Raw genomic sequence first — 17,480 nt, 5'->3', positions numbered from 1 at the left:
ACAATGATCAACGCAAGAAGAAGGAATGACCAGGAAAGACTTCTTTTCCACTTCGTAACTTTCAGTATGGTTTTATGTTTTAAGTAAATGTATCAATAGTGTGTTTAAAACTTTAAAAATGTTTTAAGAATATTAATCTACAACTAGATGTTCCCCTTATCATAAAATCTAAACTCAGAAAACAGTTCCTCTTAGAACTAGGTAATTTGATTAGAAGTTACTAACACAAAGACTGACAATTAACCTCTTTTCCTGTTAAAACCTGTTTCTTAGATGAACTTTCTAGATCTTGGATCCATCTATTATTTAATATTTACCTAATACCCTGTTAACCACCTATCAAATCTTTCACAATCAAAATTATAATTGTGTCCCTACTTTTCATCCTCAACCCACCCCATTCACCTCAGCATCAGTCTCAACTTCAGCAGAAGATCTTGCCTCAAACTATCTCCAGTTGCTGAGATGATTTGGGGTCACCTGGTTTGAACTCCTTTATTAAAACATACCTGTCATCATGACTTACTCTCCTCATCTTCTTTTCTTTCCCTCTCTTTCCATGTCCCTCTTTTCCTTTCATCCATCTTTTTCCTACCACTTCTAGTGCTCATTCCATTCAGTTCAGTAGCTCAGTCGTGTCTGACTCTTTGCGACCCCATGGACCGCAGCACGCCAGGCCTCCCTGTCCATCACCAACTCCCGGAGTTCACCCAAACTCATGTCCGTTGAGTCAGTGATGCCATCCAACCATCTCATCCTCTGTCATCCCCTTCTCCTCCTGCCCTCAATCTTTCCCAGCATCAGGGTCTTTTCAAATGAATCAGCTCTTCGCATGAGGTGGCCAAAGTATTGGAGTTTCACCTTCAACATCAGTCCTTCCAATGAACACCCAGGACTGATCTCCTTTAGGGTGGACTGGTTGGATCTCATTCCGTTAATCATCCTCTTTCTCACAGCTCCCTCTCCTGGCTTCTCTTCTAACTCGAAAGAACACCAAGAATTACCCCCACTGTAAACCACTCAAGGTAACCTTTCTTTGTCCATTTTCCATAAATGGCTCAAAAAGTGAACTGACACTCACTGCCTCAACTCTGTCATCAGGATTTACTCCTTTATTCCATTTATTCATCCACATATTCCTTCTTCAAACATTACTTAATCTCTATCATATATCAAGCATTTGGACTATAACAATAAAAAGACAAAGACAAGGCCTCTGCATTCTCAGTTTACATTCCTTTGCAATCTTATTTTCATTACCTAGGGCTTAATTGAAGTTACTGTCTTAAAGATTATGACTTCTATAATAGTTTTCATTTTTAGCTCCCTCTCTCCCATGTTAATGGATGAGAAAAATCTCTCTTACTGTCTAAGGAGACTCATATTCCCTCCTACCTCCCTGGGGCCCTCAAAATATTAAGAATTCCAACTTTTCCCTTTGAATCTTTAACTGCTCCTTCTTTACTGGTTCATTCCCTTAACCCTAAAAATAAACTCTTCCTCAAACCTGAATTTTCTAACTTTTATCATCTTTCCATAAATCAAGCATTAAAGAATATTCTATTCTCAATCTCTGGCTACCCATTTATTCCTCAACTCACAGCATCCTAGTTTTCCTAGCCACCAGTACAAAACGTTGTTTTTCTCTAGTACTATTGCCAAAGTCACCAGAACTTGCCAGCTCCCTCCAAAAGACACTTGTCAGTTCTTCTCTTTCCTGATCTCTGCAAAATCTACACACTGCTGACTCCTTCAAATGTGACATCAATACTCTCATTTTCCAACTTTCTCTCTGGCTTATTTATTCTCAGACAACATGCACAGGTTCACCTGCTTTAAATGCAGTGTTCTTTAGGGTCTGTCCTCTTCATCGTTTCATATTCTTTCTCTATAGGATTAGACTTCCCTGGTGGCTCAGTGGTGAAGAATCTGCCTGCCAATGTGGGAGATCCAGATTCAATCCCTGGGTCGGGAAGATCCCCTGGAGAAGGAAATGGGAATCCACTCCAGTATTCTTGCATGGGAAATCCCATGGACAGAGGAGTCTGGCGGGCTGCAGTCCATGGGGGCCATAAAGAATCAGAACTTAGCGACTAAACAAACAAAAAGATCTACAGGCTATCATTCAGTTTCATGACTTCAACTACTACCTAAAACAAATACAAACACTCAATCTTTAATAAAAGCCCAATTTCTCTTCTACACCCCAATATAGCCAATTACCTGTTAGCCATATCCACCCAGGTGACCTATGACTACTTTAGATTCACTGTGTCCAAAGTAGAAATCATCATCACTCCTCCCAATCTCCTTCTCCTGTTTCTCCTAGACAGAGAATGCACATTTCTAACAAGGTCCCAGATGATGCCCATGCTGCTAGTTCAGGATCCTTATTTTGAGAATCACTGCTCACACATATGCCACCTCTTCCTGCCTCCAGGCTGTCAAGTTCATTCTGCTATCTCCTAGGCCATGGTATCTATGCAGCAGGCACTGTTAGTATTTCACAGCACTCTATTCTACTGAACTTAGAATCTTGCAACACAGCATTCTAAGCATTATTTACCAAACGATAAGAAAAGACTAGAGATGAAACAACAGTCATTACAGCAAATTGGAAGTTTCTTTAGGATAGGATAGCATTCTAGTATATCCTTAGAATCAAATCTTAATCAGGTACACAGAGGCTTGATAAACACTGCAGAGTGACTGGCACTATTATCTATCCAGTCACCCAAGCCAGAAGCCCCAGCAGGATTCACCCCTTTCCTTCCCCATAAACTAAGACACAAAGTCATACATACCTTCTACCCTCTAAATGTGTCTCATACCTGGTCTCGTCTCTCCATCTGCACTGTTACTACATTCTTTGAGGTCCTTATTTCTCATGTGACTGCAGTAACTTTTTAACTGGTCACCATGTCTACTTTCATCTTTCCTATTTTATCCCCAGACCATCAGATTCATCTTTCTAAAAACATGAATGAGACAATGTTATTCTCCTACTTAAAAACAATAGTTTACACAGGCTTTAAGAAAAAAAAAACTTAACTCCTGCATGTGTTAAGCAAACCCTTCCGTAATCCTGCCTCAAGCTACCTGACCACCCTCTCTCCATGCCACCCTAACCCACTCCTTACCCTCCAGCCATGCTGAACTTCAGGCCTGGATATTCATATCTTAGTGTCTTTAACCATAAAGCTTTCTACCTAGAGTGCCTTTTCCACTGGATAAATATTCATTCTTTTAAGACTCAGCTCAGGCACCATCTCTCTCAGGAAGCTTTCTTTGAGTGACATTCATCTCTCCATTCAATCCCCAATAGTTTGGATTACACCTCTTCCCTACCACGTGGTGTTACAGCACTCCATGTTTAGTCTGTTAACACATATTACACTGTATAACAATTGTCTTGTTCACCCAGTTGATAAGTTTCCGAAACTACAATTATGTCTTCTGTTTAGTCAATGGTAGAATATTAACAGATACTCAGCTAAAAGTCAAATAAATACATTCCAAGTTGTTCTCTGATTCCTCTGCCTTTTCTAAACCCAGCTTGCACATCTGGAAGTTCTTGATTCAAGTACTGCTGAGGCCTAGCTTGAAGGATTTTGAGCATAACCTTACCAGCATGGGAAGTGAGCGCAATTGTCTGGTAGTTTGAACATTCTTTAGCACTGCTCTTCTTTAGAACTGGGATGAAAACTGACCTTTTCCAGTCCTGTGGCCACTGGCGGGTTTTCCAAATTTGCTGACATATTGAGTGCAGCACTTTAGCACCATCATCTTTAATATTTTAAATAGCCCAGCTGGAATTCCATCACTTCCATTAGCTTTATTGGTAGTGGTGCTTCATACGGCCCACTCGACTTCAAGCACCAGTCCTTCATTGGAAGGACTGATGCTGAAGCTGAAGCTACAATACTTTGGCTACTTGATGCCAAAAGCCGACTCACTGGAAAAGACCCTGATGCTGGGAAAGGTTGAAGGCAGGAGCAGGGAATGACAGAGGATGAGATGACTGGATGGCATCACTGATTCAATGGGCATGAATTTGGGTGAACTCTTGGCGATGGTGAGGGACAAGGAGGCCTGGCATGCTGCAGTCCATGGGGTGGCAAAGAGTCAGACACAACTGGGAGACTGAACAACAACAACATTACTCTCTAGATTGTTGCTAAGTTGTGTCCAACTCTTCTGTGACCCCATGGACTGTAGTCCGCCAGGCTCCTCTGTCCATGGGATTTCCCAGGCAAGAATATTGGAGTGGGTTGCCAATTCCTTCTCCAGGGGATCTTCTCAACCCATGGACTGAACCCTTATCTCCTGCATTGGCAGGCAGATTCTTTACCAGTGAACCATTTTCTAAATGGTGGCTCACAAAATTTAGCATAGATCAGAATTACCCAGAAGGCAATATAAATCTAGACTGCTTGGTCCCACCCCGGAGTTCTAGATTCAGCTGGTTCAGTGTGTGACCTAACAACTTTCCAGATCATGCTGATACAGTTAATACAGGAATCACATCTTGAGTGTCAGTGCTCCAAATATATGGTGTCTCTTCCTCACTCCAGAATTTAAAGTCTTTTCCCAGCTGCATCCATCTCTGCCCACTGCTACCTGAATAACCTTTTTAGACCCAGCCCAACTGTCATCTCCTTCATAAAAAATGTTCCCTAATCCCATAGAAACTGATCTCTTTCCTTATTTTGTATCCAGCCTTGTATACATTATTCACATGGTAACGAATGCTAATTTTTTCCCACACCTATTGGCAGTTGTCTTACATTCTCCATTTAAACGAAAGAAGAAAACCTGCCTTAATCATTTTAATATTCTCCACAACCTAGCACAGTAACCAGTGAAGAGCAGATGAAATCTACAAGCATTTGTTGATGTGTATGAATCCCTGCTGACTGCCCAGACTCTGAGCCCACAGTCTGAGTCGCTTAATCCTCCTGGCCCAAGCTGACTTCTTACACTGCTCTGTACTTTTTGCTTGCCTGACTACCTATGACAGACGCGTGATCCTCCCACACTTATCTGTCCCTCTTATTGCTGACTGACCCTTAGTCAGCTTCTTTCCCTTGTACTCTGAACCTTTTTATTTTTTTAACAACTATGGGACACAGTAAGTGGAGAAATTTTCTCTTTATGATTGTTTTGAATTTTAATTCTGCTGGCCATAAGGCAGGTTGCTTGCCTTTTTTTTTTAAAGTAGCCTTTCTTGGTCAGAGAATCCGAACTGAAATATCCTGTGTACAACCCCAACTGCAGTTACTGCAGACAGCAATAAATATGCTTCAGGCTGTCATCACAGATAGTGGAGATAATTTTAATAAAAAGTTTAAAAAACACAAAAATATAAAAAGATCACTTATGAAATATAAGGTTGCCCTAAAGAAACAAAATTTAAAAGAATAGCTAATTATTTATACACTATGTTCATAAATGCATCCAGAACAAAATCTGTATTACCTATTCCAACCAAAAACCTGGTCATATTTCTGAATTACACTAAGAACATAGTAAAAACCACCTCTGATACATGAAAAGTTAACCAAGTTTCTAAAAATGCCCTTACAACGTTTACTCCTTCAAAACTTACGCAGAGGCTGTTTTCAATTACACCCATCTAAACAAGCAAAGAGTCGGACACGACTGAGTGACTTTCACTCACTCAAACAAGCATTCTACTTGATTATTTTATTCTTATTCTACCTCAGCATGTCAGTAACAATGAAGTACTCTATCTAAAACTATACATACCTACCCAGAGAAAAAACTGTGATGACATCCAGTTATTTCAATAAATAAACACTGATTTATGTAATCACAGAAAACTGATCATTAATGATTCAAGAAAAGTTCTTAGGAGCTCAGTACTCACTATTTTATACTGGAGACATGCATAATTTTCAGCCCACCTGCTCAACATTTTTAGACTCAAACAAAGATGATGAAGAAAGGGAAAGATACAACAGGCAAAAAAGAAGTTGGCTACTTTTAAGGTAGCAACTAAAATTAATACCTGTCAAAAGAGTCTTGATAGGTTCAATTCAATCTCTAAGCCTCTGTGCTTTCCTCTTACTTGAATTAATCACTAATCCACAAATTAAAATCTATTGACAAAAATCTAAGTATGATCATGATACTTAGGAGGAATTACAAAGATTTTCCAGACAGTGAAAGTTTTCAGAACTACATGCTCAATTAACAAGAAAAATGAACCATATCACTCCAAACTCCTATTTGAGTTAATCAATACTCCATAAGGCACAACTGAGGTATAGGCTTGACACTTTCGAACCAATGCTATACTGAGCAGACCAACACAATCCTAAAAGTTGAGGAGCCACTGTCATGACAAATTATGCCCTGAAATGGTATTGAGAGGACAGCAGAAAAAAGAGTCAAGAGTAAACCAGAAAATAAATACTAAAAAGGAAACTGGAAAGAAGAGGGCAATAATGATCTGGAAGAAAAAATATCCTATGGGAAGTTTAAAATATTTTTGAAAGATAAAGAAACACCAACTTTCAAGATGATAAATTTAAAAGCTAAAAGAGGATTTCCCAAATTCTGACTGTAGTTCAAGAAAAAAAGGGGGGGGGGGATGCACCACAGAGGGGAAAAGAACTATTTGGAAGTCAGATCATTCTCCTATACACTACATAAAACTAGGTCTTTGTTCCTCAAACGTATCCTTTATAAATACAGGTAAAAAACACTGGACAAAGATCTTCAAGATCTGGACCCTCGGGTAAAATACATCTATAAGGAAGCTGTATTAAAGCACTAAAGCACAATTTGTAACTCCAAAAGATTATGCCAAAAAAAAAGAAAAGAGAGACTGTACTATGAATGGCTCTGATATAACTTGTTTTGTAGCAGTCTGGAAAAACGTTAAGTTTTGACTTTGAAGGCCAAAATCGTCTTGAAGCTGCCTCCCAAGTTGGCAAGGAAAAACTTCCTCCACATATCAAAATCACGAATCATTTCTTAAGTCTGCTCCTAATCTGAATTTTAAAGACACTAATAGGTGCACTTGGGGCTTCGCAGATGGCTCAATGGTAAAAAATCCGCCTGCCAATGCAGAAGAGGAGGGTTCGATCCCTGGGTTGGGAAAGTTCTCCTGGAGAAGGGAATGGCAACCCCACTCCAGTATCCTTGCCCTGAAAATCCCATGAACAGAGGAGCCTGGTGGGCTACACTCCATGAGGTCGCAGAGTCCGACACGACTGAGCACACACACAATAGGTGCACTTAATCATTTGTCCTATTTTTTAAATAAAAGCTGACTTACTTTACTACTGTCACCTTCTTCCCCCACAATCACACTAAACTGATCGCAAGTTGCAGTCCACAGAATTTCTCTCTTCACTCACCCACCACGCTATTTTGAAATACTTAAATTCTACATACAAGGTGAAATACAATACAATTAAAAGCTGCAAGACATTACTCAACCCCTAGCAATCAGTCGGAACAATCTTCGGACAACTGTTCAAAAACTTTTAGAAATAGCCTAACGACCAAATCACCTGTTCGGGTATCTGATCTAGATGAAAAAGCACTGCAAACTTTTTCTACTCTGCATGCAATTCTTGATTACAAAGAGAAAACTCCACGGGCTACCCGGTGCTAGAGAACCGGTAGGGTAACAGGCTAAAAGGGCGTCGTTGATTTCTTGGCTACAGTGACAGAGGCGGGAGACACACCCCTAGCGTCGGTCGGAAACACTACAGCAGTGAGTTCTACCTAGGGATTAATGTGAGGGTAAGGAAAGACAAATTTAAATCGCCATGATTCAAAAACAACCAGCACCGGAGACTTACGAAGGTAACAAAGAAAACGAGAAACCCTTGGCAGTCAGTAAGCACTAAAAACAAGTATCCCCGTTTATCACAAACCGAGCTAGACTGTGTTCATGAATCTACACCTTGAACCTTTCCGGTTCGCCACTGCAGAGAGAAAACCAGCAGCGAAGGAAAAAAAAACCAAAAAGCCTCGTAAGGTTGCAAACAGCAGTGAAATAAACACCAACGGGAGAGGGGGGAAGTAAGTGGCAGGATTGTTGCCAAGACTCGCTGCTTCAAAATAGAGTGGGAGTGGGAGAGAGAGCGGCCCTGGAGAGAAAGTGGGTCTTATATAAAGAACCATTCGCCTCCTATGATTGCCGTAGGATTCCGGAATCTCCCCGAACTTGAGAGAGTGAGTCTGGGGGGGTGAGAGGGGGGCTCCACGTGGAGGAGGGTCCAGAGAGAGGGAAAGCGGGCCGATCTGGGGACAGTCCCGGGCGGATGGCCGGGGTGGCTGGGGGTCGAGGCCCGGGCGGAATCCCAGGGGCGCGGGGGGGAGGGGGCGGAGGGGCGCCCCGCGGGGGCCCGGGGGCGGGCGCGGGGGCCCCGCCGGGCTGTCAATCTGCCGCCCATCGCCCCCGGGCCGCTGGGGCTTTCTCGAGTCTCTCGAATTTTCCACCGGGGGAAGCCGCCCGGGGGCGTCGGGGCTCGCCTCCGCCCCCGCCCCTGGAAGCGGCGGGCGGGGAGCGATGGTGCCTGGGGAAGCCGAGGGCTCACCATTTTGCTGGGCGGTCGGCGGCTCGCTCGCGCAGAGAAGAGTGTTGGCGCTCTGACGGGCTCCCGCAGGAAGCAGCGGCGGCGGCGGCAGTGGCGGCGGCGGCCCAGCTACGCTCGGCTGGGGCGGCTGCGGCCCTCGGGACGCCCGCGGGGGAAGGGGGGGTGCAGGCTGGGGGAGGGGAGGCGGCGCCGCGGGGAGTGCGCCGGCCGGGGTGACTGGACACGCGGGAGCTGGCGGGGAGAAGAGAAATTAAGGTCGAGATTCAGAGACGGAGAGCGCGGGAGGAGACACGGCGAGAAGTGGGGAGAGCAGAGCAGTGGGGGAGGCGGGGGAGAAGGGGCCCAAGCGGCTCGGGGGCTGCAGCCTCGCACTCGTGCTCGCGCCCGCACCGGAGCCGTGACGGACTCACTGCAGTGGCTCGCACTGACCCGCAACCTCAAGGCACGAAAAAGGGGGAGGGCAGGAGAGGGAGGGGAAAGCGGAGCGCAGCAGCGCGCGGGGCGGAGGGCGGGGGCGCGCGCGGAGCCGGCGGCGGGGGCGGGGCTTCCGCGAGCGGCGCACATCCGGGAACCCGCGCACCCGCTCGGAGGCGGCCGCGGCGGCGCTCTGGCGAGCTCTGGTTGGGGAGCGCGGAGCGCGCCGGCCGCCCCCTGCGTGCAGGGCGGGGGGAGCGCGGGGGCGGGGGCGCGGACGTCAGTGACGTCGCGTGGCGGAGCCCTTCCTGTCATGTGGCTGGAGGCGGGCGGGGTGGAGGGGTGAAGAGGGGGGAGGTTGAGCCGAGAGGGGGAAACGAGGAAATACGAGGGTTCCCTGGGAGGGAGGAAGTGCGAGGGGTGCGCGAGCCTGGGCAGAGGAGCCCTTGGGCCCTGGAGTGAAAACCTCGTAGGAGAGGAGGAACAGATGAGCGGCCTTAAGGTCGGAACACCCAGACTCTTCACCAAAAAGAGGCCAACCCCAGCCCTGGGTCTAGAGGGAATCAGTTTGCGCCTGAAGCCAGGTATCTTTGCATCAGTGTGATGGCTTGGATGCCCTACAGAATGCATGTCGCATTTAGACACTTGTCACCCAGGTGCAGCGCCCGCAGGCCCACACTCCTATATAGGTTGGCAGTCAGATGCCGGGTTGGGAAGACAGAGGAGGCGTGCAGAGTCCGCAGAACAGACGATAGAGGGGCTCGGGAAAGCCCTTCGCACCCAGCTCAGGATTTTCCTGAAACCCTCCAGGCTACCTTTTTGACGCGGCGGCGTTTTGGTGAAACGTTGAAAGACGAGATTGCCCACTTGTCCCTTTAGTAGGGCTGTATTCACTTTGGTGGTAATTACTGTTGTCAGAAAATTCAGACTACGGTGGGACGTGAAGTCCAGAAAAGCCTAAGGAAGAAAGTTATGTTCAGGGAAAAAGAAAAAGAGCTGCCAGGAGAGGTGTGATTAAGGATAATGATGGAAGCATTTTGCAACAGTTTTAACCAGTTACTCCTTTTCAGATCTTGATAATCTCGTGTGTGTGTGTGTGTGTGTGTGTGTGTGTGTGTGTGTGTGTGTGAGAGAGAGAGAGATGTTACTGAGTGGTCAGAAACTCCTAATGAACAAGTTCTTTCCAATAATTTTATTAAAAGCTATAGTATTTTTTAAGGCAGTCTGCCAAAGCTCCTTACATGAGTTTTATTCTTACGAGCTAATCATTTTTCTATGTGATGAAGATTCATCATTTGTAATAGAAACTCAGTGATGTGATCTAGAGATGTGCAACTCACCCTTGGTCCCCGCCTGTTCTTTAGAAACTACTTTGTTTCCGTTTCAGGGTAAATAAGGAAAAGTAACTTTGATGACAAGCTGTATCACATAGAGAATATGGAGGAAAGGCCAAGAAATGACCTTGTTTCGTCCACCATTTAATCTGTTAATAAGTCTTGACTTAGATATGTTGCTATTTAGATTCTAATATGTATTCCAAAGCAGAGGGAAATCCCTAAGGTATATTGTCATTTATGTTTGCTAAGTGTATTATTTTTAATTAGTTTTTCATCATAAGATTAAGACAAACTCACTTTTTAAAAGAACAGTATTTTAAAAATTCCTCCCCCTCAACTCCACCTCTCAGAGATCATCACTGTAACTGCATTTGTGTGTCCCTCGGATACATTTAGTGAAAATGAAATTATCATTTTGACTGAGGATTAAATACTGAGAAGGAATTTGAGCTATATGGGATGCAATAGGTTTAAAGTGACCCATAATTTTGTCATGATTTGTACCAATGCAGACTTATAATCATTCAACAAATATCTATTGTGAACTTAAATCAGGAATTTAAGAGTACAGAGCTGTGAGAGATTGGTTAGCCTTTGTGTAACAAAAGCAAAAAACACAAGGCCAGTTCACTTGTTTCTTGACATCCTGCAAATTTCCCGGACTTCACCACTTACATTCTCCCAGTTTTGTATATACTGCATAATATACAAACTGGAAGCATCTCCGACTCTGAAACAGATTATTCTGAATTCATTAAGAGAGGTAAATCCAAAATGCACCTTTATCATTCAGGTTTTTCCCCTGAGGTCAAAATAGAAAGTATGGTAGTCAGTCTTCTCTCTGTCGTTTTTTACTAAGGGAACAGGTACCTAGTGGTCCTGCCAAAAACATACAAGGCAAAGGACATATCTAATAAGTGGATTATTATTTCCTAGAAAACTTAGCATCCAAAAGATGATTGTTGGGGAGTATTATGGAGGTAAATCAGAGGGAGAGACACATAAGACAGAGATACCAGTTACAGGAATGGTAACAGCTAGCATGAGGTCACAAGTATCAATAGTGGAGAAAAGGAAGGGATCAACAGGAAAGACATTGAGTAAAAATGGACTAACTATGCAATTTAACCAATGTAGGGAATAAGAAGAGGGGAAATAAAAGATGACCATTTTAGTTTGATGACAGAAAATAGTGATACCATTGAAAGAAACAGAAGTCTGGAGAATTTTGATTGCTGAGTGGAAAGAGATGAGTTTGGATTGTAAAATGCTGAATTTGAGTTGCTGGCTAGATATCCTTGTGGAAGCATCCAAGGAGAAAGAAGCTGAAACTGCAGGGTAGAAAGGGAGAGAGATGTGAGAATCATCTCAAAAACAAAAATTGAAATTGAAATCTTCAAGTGTCCCCTTATTTAGTCACAAGAAAAAGAAAGGACCCCAAGATCATAATAAAGCTAAGTAGAAAAATTTTTTGAGGTTTTAAGAAAAAGAATAATGTTTGTAGTCATATTTGACTGCACAACAGCTTTAGGCTTCAGTGTCTGCAATTATCTTTCTGAAATTAGCTATGTCACAGGTAATTTTATCAAGGTCATTGTGATATCCAGAAATCTACCTGATGATAAAGGTCTGATTGTGGTCATTTCCTTACATATCATATATAAGAGTGGCGGAAGAGCTGAATTACCATTTCTATAGTTGTTTAAGACATTCCTGTGCAGTATTACCCTAAAATATGCACTGTCATTCACGATTATGTTGAATGACAATGTGGTCAACATGAAGTTAAATGGTTTAACTTTTATACTCATTTAACTTTATACTCATACATGGGAAGAAAATGCCAATTGAAAAAGAATCAAAACAACTTGTAAGTAACGTCTGTTCCTTTTCAGTACACAGAGGAAACATCTATCTCCCCTCCTAAATAAAACCATACATGTCCCAGCTCAAGAAGCCAAGATTTAAGAATATTTTGTACCTTTCTGCCATCTAGTTTCATATAAAATTTTCTTTGCTGTGAGCACTGAGGTTGCATGGGGAAAAAATCTCTTTGCTTCCTAGAATCTCTTTTTATAACAAGAAGAAAGCAGGGATGCCAGGTAGCCCCCTGCTCCATGGTGTGGTTGAGGGAAGATTCCTTGACACCTGAGTTGGCAGGGAAGTGGCTAATTCCCTTCTTGCTAAGCAGCGAAGGTAGGAACCAAGGATTCCAGGTTCTGTCTTGGAAACTCATTTCTCCATAGAAACAATTTTACAAAGAACTCTGTAAACAATGGCCTTCCTACAAAAGCCTACTTGTATTATAATGTAGTTGAAACTCTGTATTTGCAATTAAAAACACAATGATAGAAATCAATGCTCTTAAAATATATATAGCTTTATGAATTAATGAATTTGGGAGAAATGTGTACTAAGTGCTGGGTGGATGTTTTTTAAAATTCTACACATAACTATTTTTAAAATTATGGAATTGTATGCAACTTTTTGAATTACCGTAAGAGAATTAATAATATTGAGTCTGTTCAAAATAAAATCTGTAATTTACTTTTCAGATGAGACACAGGTTAGAAATATTCCTTAATTAGGAAAGTTTCCAAAACTTATTCAGTAAATTGACTATATAAATTACTTTTGTATTATATACAGGACCAAAAAGGAAAGGGGGGTGAAGGAACTTCCTAATATTTATTCCTGAACCTCTTAAATCCACATCTAATTCCATGTGTTGAAGGAAAAATTCACAGTGTTTTTGAAGGCAATGTATTAACACTTTTTACATGAAGAGCTTTATTATATTTCTAAACTGATTATTTTTCTATATGATAAGTACATTATGATTGAGTAAGTACATTATAATTGAGTAATTATCTGCATAAATGTAACAGTTGAAACCATGAGAGAAAGATCAGAAATCAGCATAGAAGCAACAGGGCCAGACCAAGGGCAGAACCAAGGTAACATCTACATTTAAGTGGCTAAAAGAGGAAGTAATGACAGAAACGAAAACAAACTAGACAGAAGGGCAGGAAATCCAGCAAAGATGCTCAGGAAGCCAAAGGACGGGGGTTCAGGAGAAAGGAGTGGTCCAGCAGTGTTGTCAAAGAGGACCAAGTCAGATGGAGTAGCACAGGCTGCTGGTTTACATTCATATATATCCATTGAGATGTCTTAGAGTGTGTCTTAAAATAGTCTTTCTGAGTTAGAATTCTCATTTCTTTGGTCTCTTGCACATAAAAATGAGAATCAAGGAAAAGCTGTTATAGTATTTACATTTTACTAGTTTAGAAGAGTATTTATCTTATAGCATTTACCTAAACAGTATTTACACTAAGTGTATCAGAAAAAATGATTTAAACGAAAAACAGATATAACACTAGAGAAGACCTGTTTGTCATACTTGTTGACTCACATATATACTTATACACTCACATTATCCACGTGTAATTCACAGGAGACTATGTGTCAACACTCTAGTGAGACCCTAGTTCTAAACCTACCCCTGACTCCAGTCCACTTCTATGAATTATGAGTTTTCCATTTATGAATTTTGGATAGTTGTTTAAACCTAAGTTTGTGCTGTGTAGTTTGGTAGCCTCCAGCTACTTGTGGCTGTTTACATTTAAATTAATTAAAATTGAATAAAATTAAAATTCAGGTCTTCTGTCTCATTAGCTACATTTCAAGTGGTTGATAGCTGTATACCTTGCAGCTACCATATTGACCACCACGAAAATACTATTGAACAGCTCTCTATTGAACAAGTCCTTTACCTGAGAATATGCATCACCAACCACTAACATATCTTTGTTTGTTATGAGGGTAAGCAAATTTCAAATACAAGTTAATTGAAACTAGTTTAGTTGCCCTTGGCATTTGAACAAACAAGTAATAGACACTAAAAAAACAAAATGTATATTGGAACAAATGAGAATGGACGAATCTCAGGAAAAAAAACCCTGCGTATGTGAATATATTAGAAAGAGAGACCGAAAAATAAAAAAAATTTAAAGTTTACTGTCAGTACTTTTACTAAAATGCATGTATTCTATATTAAAATGTTTAATGTAGCTTTTTCAACATCTAACTATATTGCAACAAACATACTAAAAATTTTAAATTTATAAAAATATTTCTAGCAACTGCATAGAACTAATAGTTAACATACTTTGTTTTCACTGAACAGTTTTATTTTTTACTATAATCTGGTTTCTGTATTTTACCCACAGCATAAATATAGATTTCATGTAGCACTCAGGATACTATAGGAAAGTTTTAAATTGCAAAGACAATGTGTAAGAGATAAAGTATTAAGCCTGTCACCTCACAAAGATTCCTAAGAGATCTTTAATAAATAAGGGATCAGGGTTTCAGTTTTATATTCCATCTAAAAATAGCATTCCTTAGTGCTGAATCAGGAGTTTGAGCATGCAGCAAACTGAATCCACTTCTTTCAATCATCAGGAGTTTTCTCAGGGAATTTTCAAGGTAGACCTTGGCTTCCAAAGGAAAGGAAATGAGTAAACTAGCAAAACAAAAAGATTGATTTGGCATAAAATATCCATTCATTGACTTAACCCATCTGATATATGAAAAGGTATGCACACCAGGATCAGACTAACCCCAAGAAAATGGAACAATATTTTGTAGATTATAACCTACAGGTACTAGAAATTAATTGTTTATAAGATGGCAGATCTCAGAGGTCCCCCTGAATTCTCTGGGGAGTGAAGAGGCAATGCAATGCCATTACAGTGCCATTAAGAGAAAGCCATATCCTCATGATATGGTAAGCCATAAACTGGTGCTTAGCTTAGCCTGGCATTTACTAGATGGGTGTGTGCAGAGTGGGAACACTGAAGCTCAGTATTAGGCGTTTGTAACCGGTCCTTCACTGCCATTGTTTCCACTAGAGGGAACTGCCCTGAATGTCTCACTTTTGAGGAATCCTGGTTCCCTCTTTTGTCTGACTCTGGACACTGGGCAATTGTTTAATGACATAAATGGAAGAGCTTAATTCTAAAGAGCCCTTGGAGGAAAACCATTCGATCAGTAACAAGGTTATGGAAAATGTTTCACATACAGAAAATTACAAAACAGGAAAATGATCTGTAATTATGTCAGCAAGAGATAATCATTGTTTATATTTGGATGTGTATCCAATCTTTTTTCTATGTATATATAATATAAAATATATAATTATAAATATATATAATGCATATTAAAATATATATGTGTATAATTGGGACCTACTGTCTTATACTTTTCTACTTAATATTTTGGAAATGTTTCTCCCATCTGTACATATTCTTCAAGAATATGATTTTCAATTTATATGTGTTCAGTAATGTTAATGTATGCCATAATTTATTTAAATAAGAATCTTCTATAACTTAATTTTGATTTTGGTTGTTTTCAGTTTTTCTTATTACATTATATATTAAACACTTTTGTAAAATCTTTGTGCACATTTATGATTTTTTTTTTTTAGGATACATTCATAGTAGTGGAGTTATAGAACCAAAGGGTATAAACATTTTAAAGGCTTTATATTATATAAATATATATAGGGAGAGAGACAGAGACAGAGAGAGACTCCGATTACTCTCAAGAAATTTTGTAGATTTCCTACCAGCAATGCACATTTCTCAACAGCAGTATAAACTGTGTATTGGTATTTCTTTTAAATGTAGATTTTTTTTTTAAACTGGCACCTCATAATTTGTATTTCTTGGTTTACTAGTAATATTGAACATTTTTCTTAAATTTTGATCTTTTAACTCAACTGCTGAGAATATATTCCGGTGACTTACCTGTTCATTCTTCACTTTTCTTGGGGAAATTGGTCATTTTTAGTGATTTATAAAAACTTTTTGTATGTGAAGGATATAATCCCCTTATCATATTTTGATTCGGTTTGTGGCACTTTTAAAGATTATTTTTCCATTCTGAATACGGGAGGGAAATAACATATGAATGATAATTTAAAAGTTAACACCTTTAATATATAAATATCTTCTAGTTAATTAAGAACTTTTTTCATATAATCTATCTCTCCCATGAAAAACATTATAAAGTATATATTCAATGGTTAGATTGGAAGGTAGACTATCTAGTAAATTACCAATCACTCTTTACTTACAGAGAATAGGTTAATTAATGCTGACTTGACAGTGGCTACTTTGTTTTCTACTGAATAGCAAATTCAATTCATTCAAAATTTTATTTGACCTTAACTTATCTCGCAATCATATTCTTCAATGAAGAGGAAAGTAGCATATGAAAATGTTGCATCAAAGGCACATAATGAACTATCAGTTCAATTCAGTTCAGTCACTCAGTCGTGTCCGACTCTTTGCGACCCCATGAATCGCAGCACGCCAGGCCTCCCTGTCCATTACCAACTGCCAGAGTCTACCCAAAGTCATCCATTGAGTCGGTGATGCCATCCAGCCATCTCATCCTCTGTTGTCCCCTTCTCTTCCTGCCCCCAATCCTTCCCAGCATCAGGGTCTTTTCCAGTGAGTCAACTCTTCGCATGAGGTGGCCAAAGTATTGGAGTTTCAGCTTCAACATCAGTCCTTCCAGTGAACACCCAGGGCTGATCTCCTTTAGAATGGACTGGTTGGATCTCCTTGCAGTCCAAGGGACTCTCAAGAGTCTTCTCCAACACCACAGTTCAAAAGCATCAATTCTTTGGTGCTTAGCTTTCTTCACAGTCCCAACTCTCACATCCATACGTGACTACTGGAAAAACTATAACCTTGACTAGACGGATCTTTGTTGAAAAGTAATGTCTCTGCTTTTTAATATGCTGTCTAGGTTGGTCATAACTTTCCTTCCAAGGAGTAAGCATCTTTTAATTTCATGGCTGCAATCACCATCTGCAGTGATTTTGGAGCCCAATATACACAACCAAAAACTGAAATGTTCAGAGGCTGAAAACAACTGAAGATATCTTCTGAAAATGTCAATGATTTGGGTCAACTGTATTATTTTGCCTTATGTATCAGTTGCACACATAGCCTATACAATGTATATGGTTATAAAATGTATATGTAAGATACACATTGCTTTATGTTTTTTCTCTATCAAGTACACACACTACTCAAAAAATTTTACAAAAATTTATATCACATTTTTCTTTCTC

General features: G+C 40.6%; 1 protein-coding gene and 1 long non-coding RNA gene across 3 annotated transcripts in view; both read right to left on the bottom strand.

The window, feature by feature from the left end:
• PPP3R1 (protein phosphatase 3 regulatory subunit B, alpha) overlaps window positions 1-12,500 on the bottom strand; it is a 60,921-nt gene extending 48,421 nt beyond the window's left edge. Inside the window, exon 1 of one of the 2 annotated variants that reach the window (XM_081595704.1) lies at window positions 12,312-12,500. In XM_081595704.1, coding sequence (XP_081451830.1) covers window positions 12,312-12,449 — 138 coding nt within the window. In that variant the 5' untranslated portion in view covers window positions 12,450-12,500. Of the gene's footprint in view, window positions 1-8,579; window positions 9,026-12,311 lie in introns of those variants that run through there. The other variant, XM_081595705.1, reaches the window with a different exon arrangement.
• On the bottom strand, window positions 555-7,304 carry LOC145547073 (uncharacterized). Its single transcript, XR_014083517.1, has 2 exons — window positions 4,134-7,304; window positions 555-639 (listed from the first exon to the last, which is right to left on the bottom strand). It is a non-coding gene; the product is annotated as an uncharacterized LOC145547073 (long non-coding RNA).
• Window positions 12,501-17,480: the final 4,980 nt, after the last annotated feature.

Source organism: Giraffa tippelskirchi, chromosome 4 (genome assembly GCF_054371585.1).
Source record: "Giraffa tippelskirchi isolate mGirTip1 chromosome 4, T2T-mGirTip1v1.2.pri, whole genome shotgun sequence".
NCBI lineage: Eukaryota > Metazoa > Chordata > Mammalia > Artiodactyla > Giraffidae > Giraffa > Giraffa tippelskirchi.
Note: the sequence above shows the minus strand (reverse complement) of the source record. Positions and strands in the feature narration are given on the sequence as shown.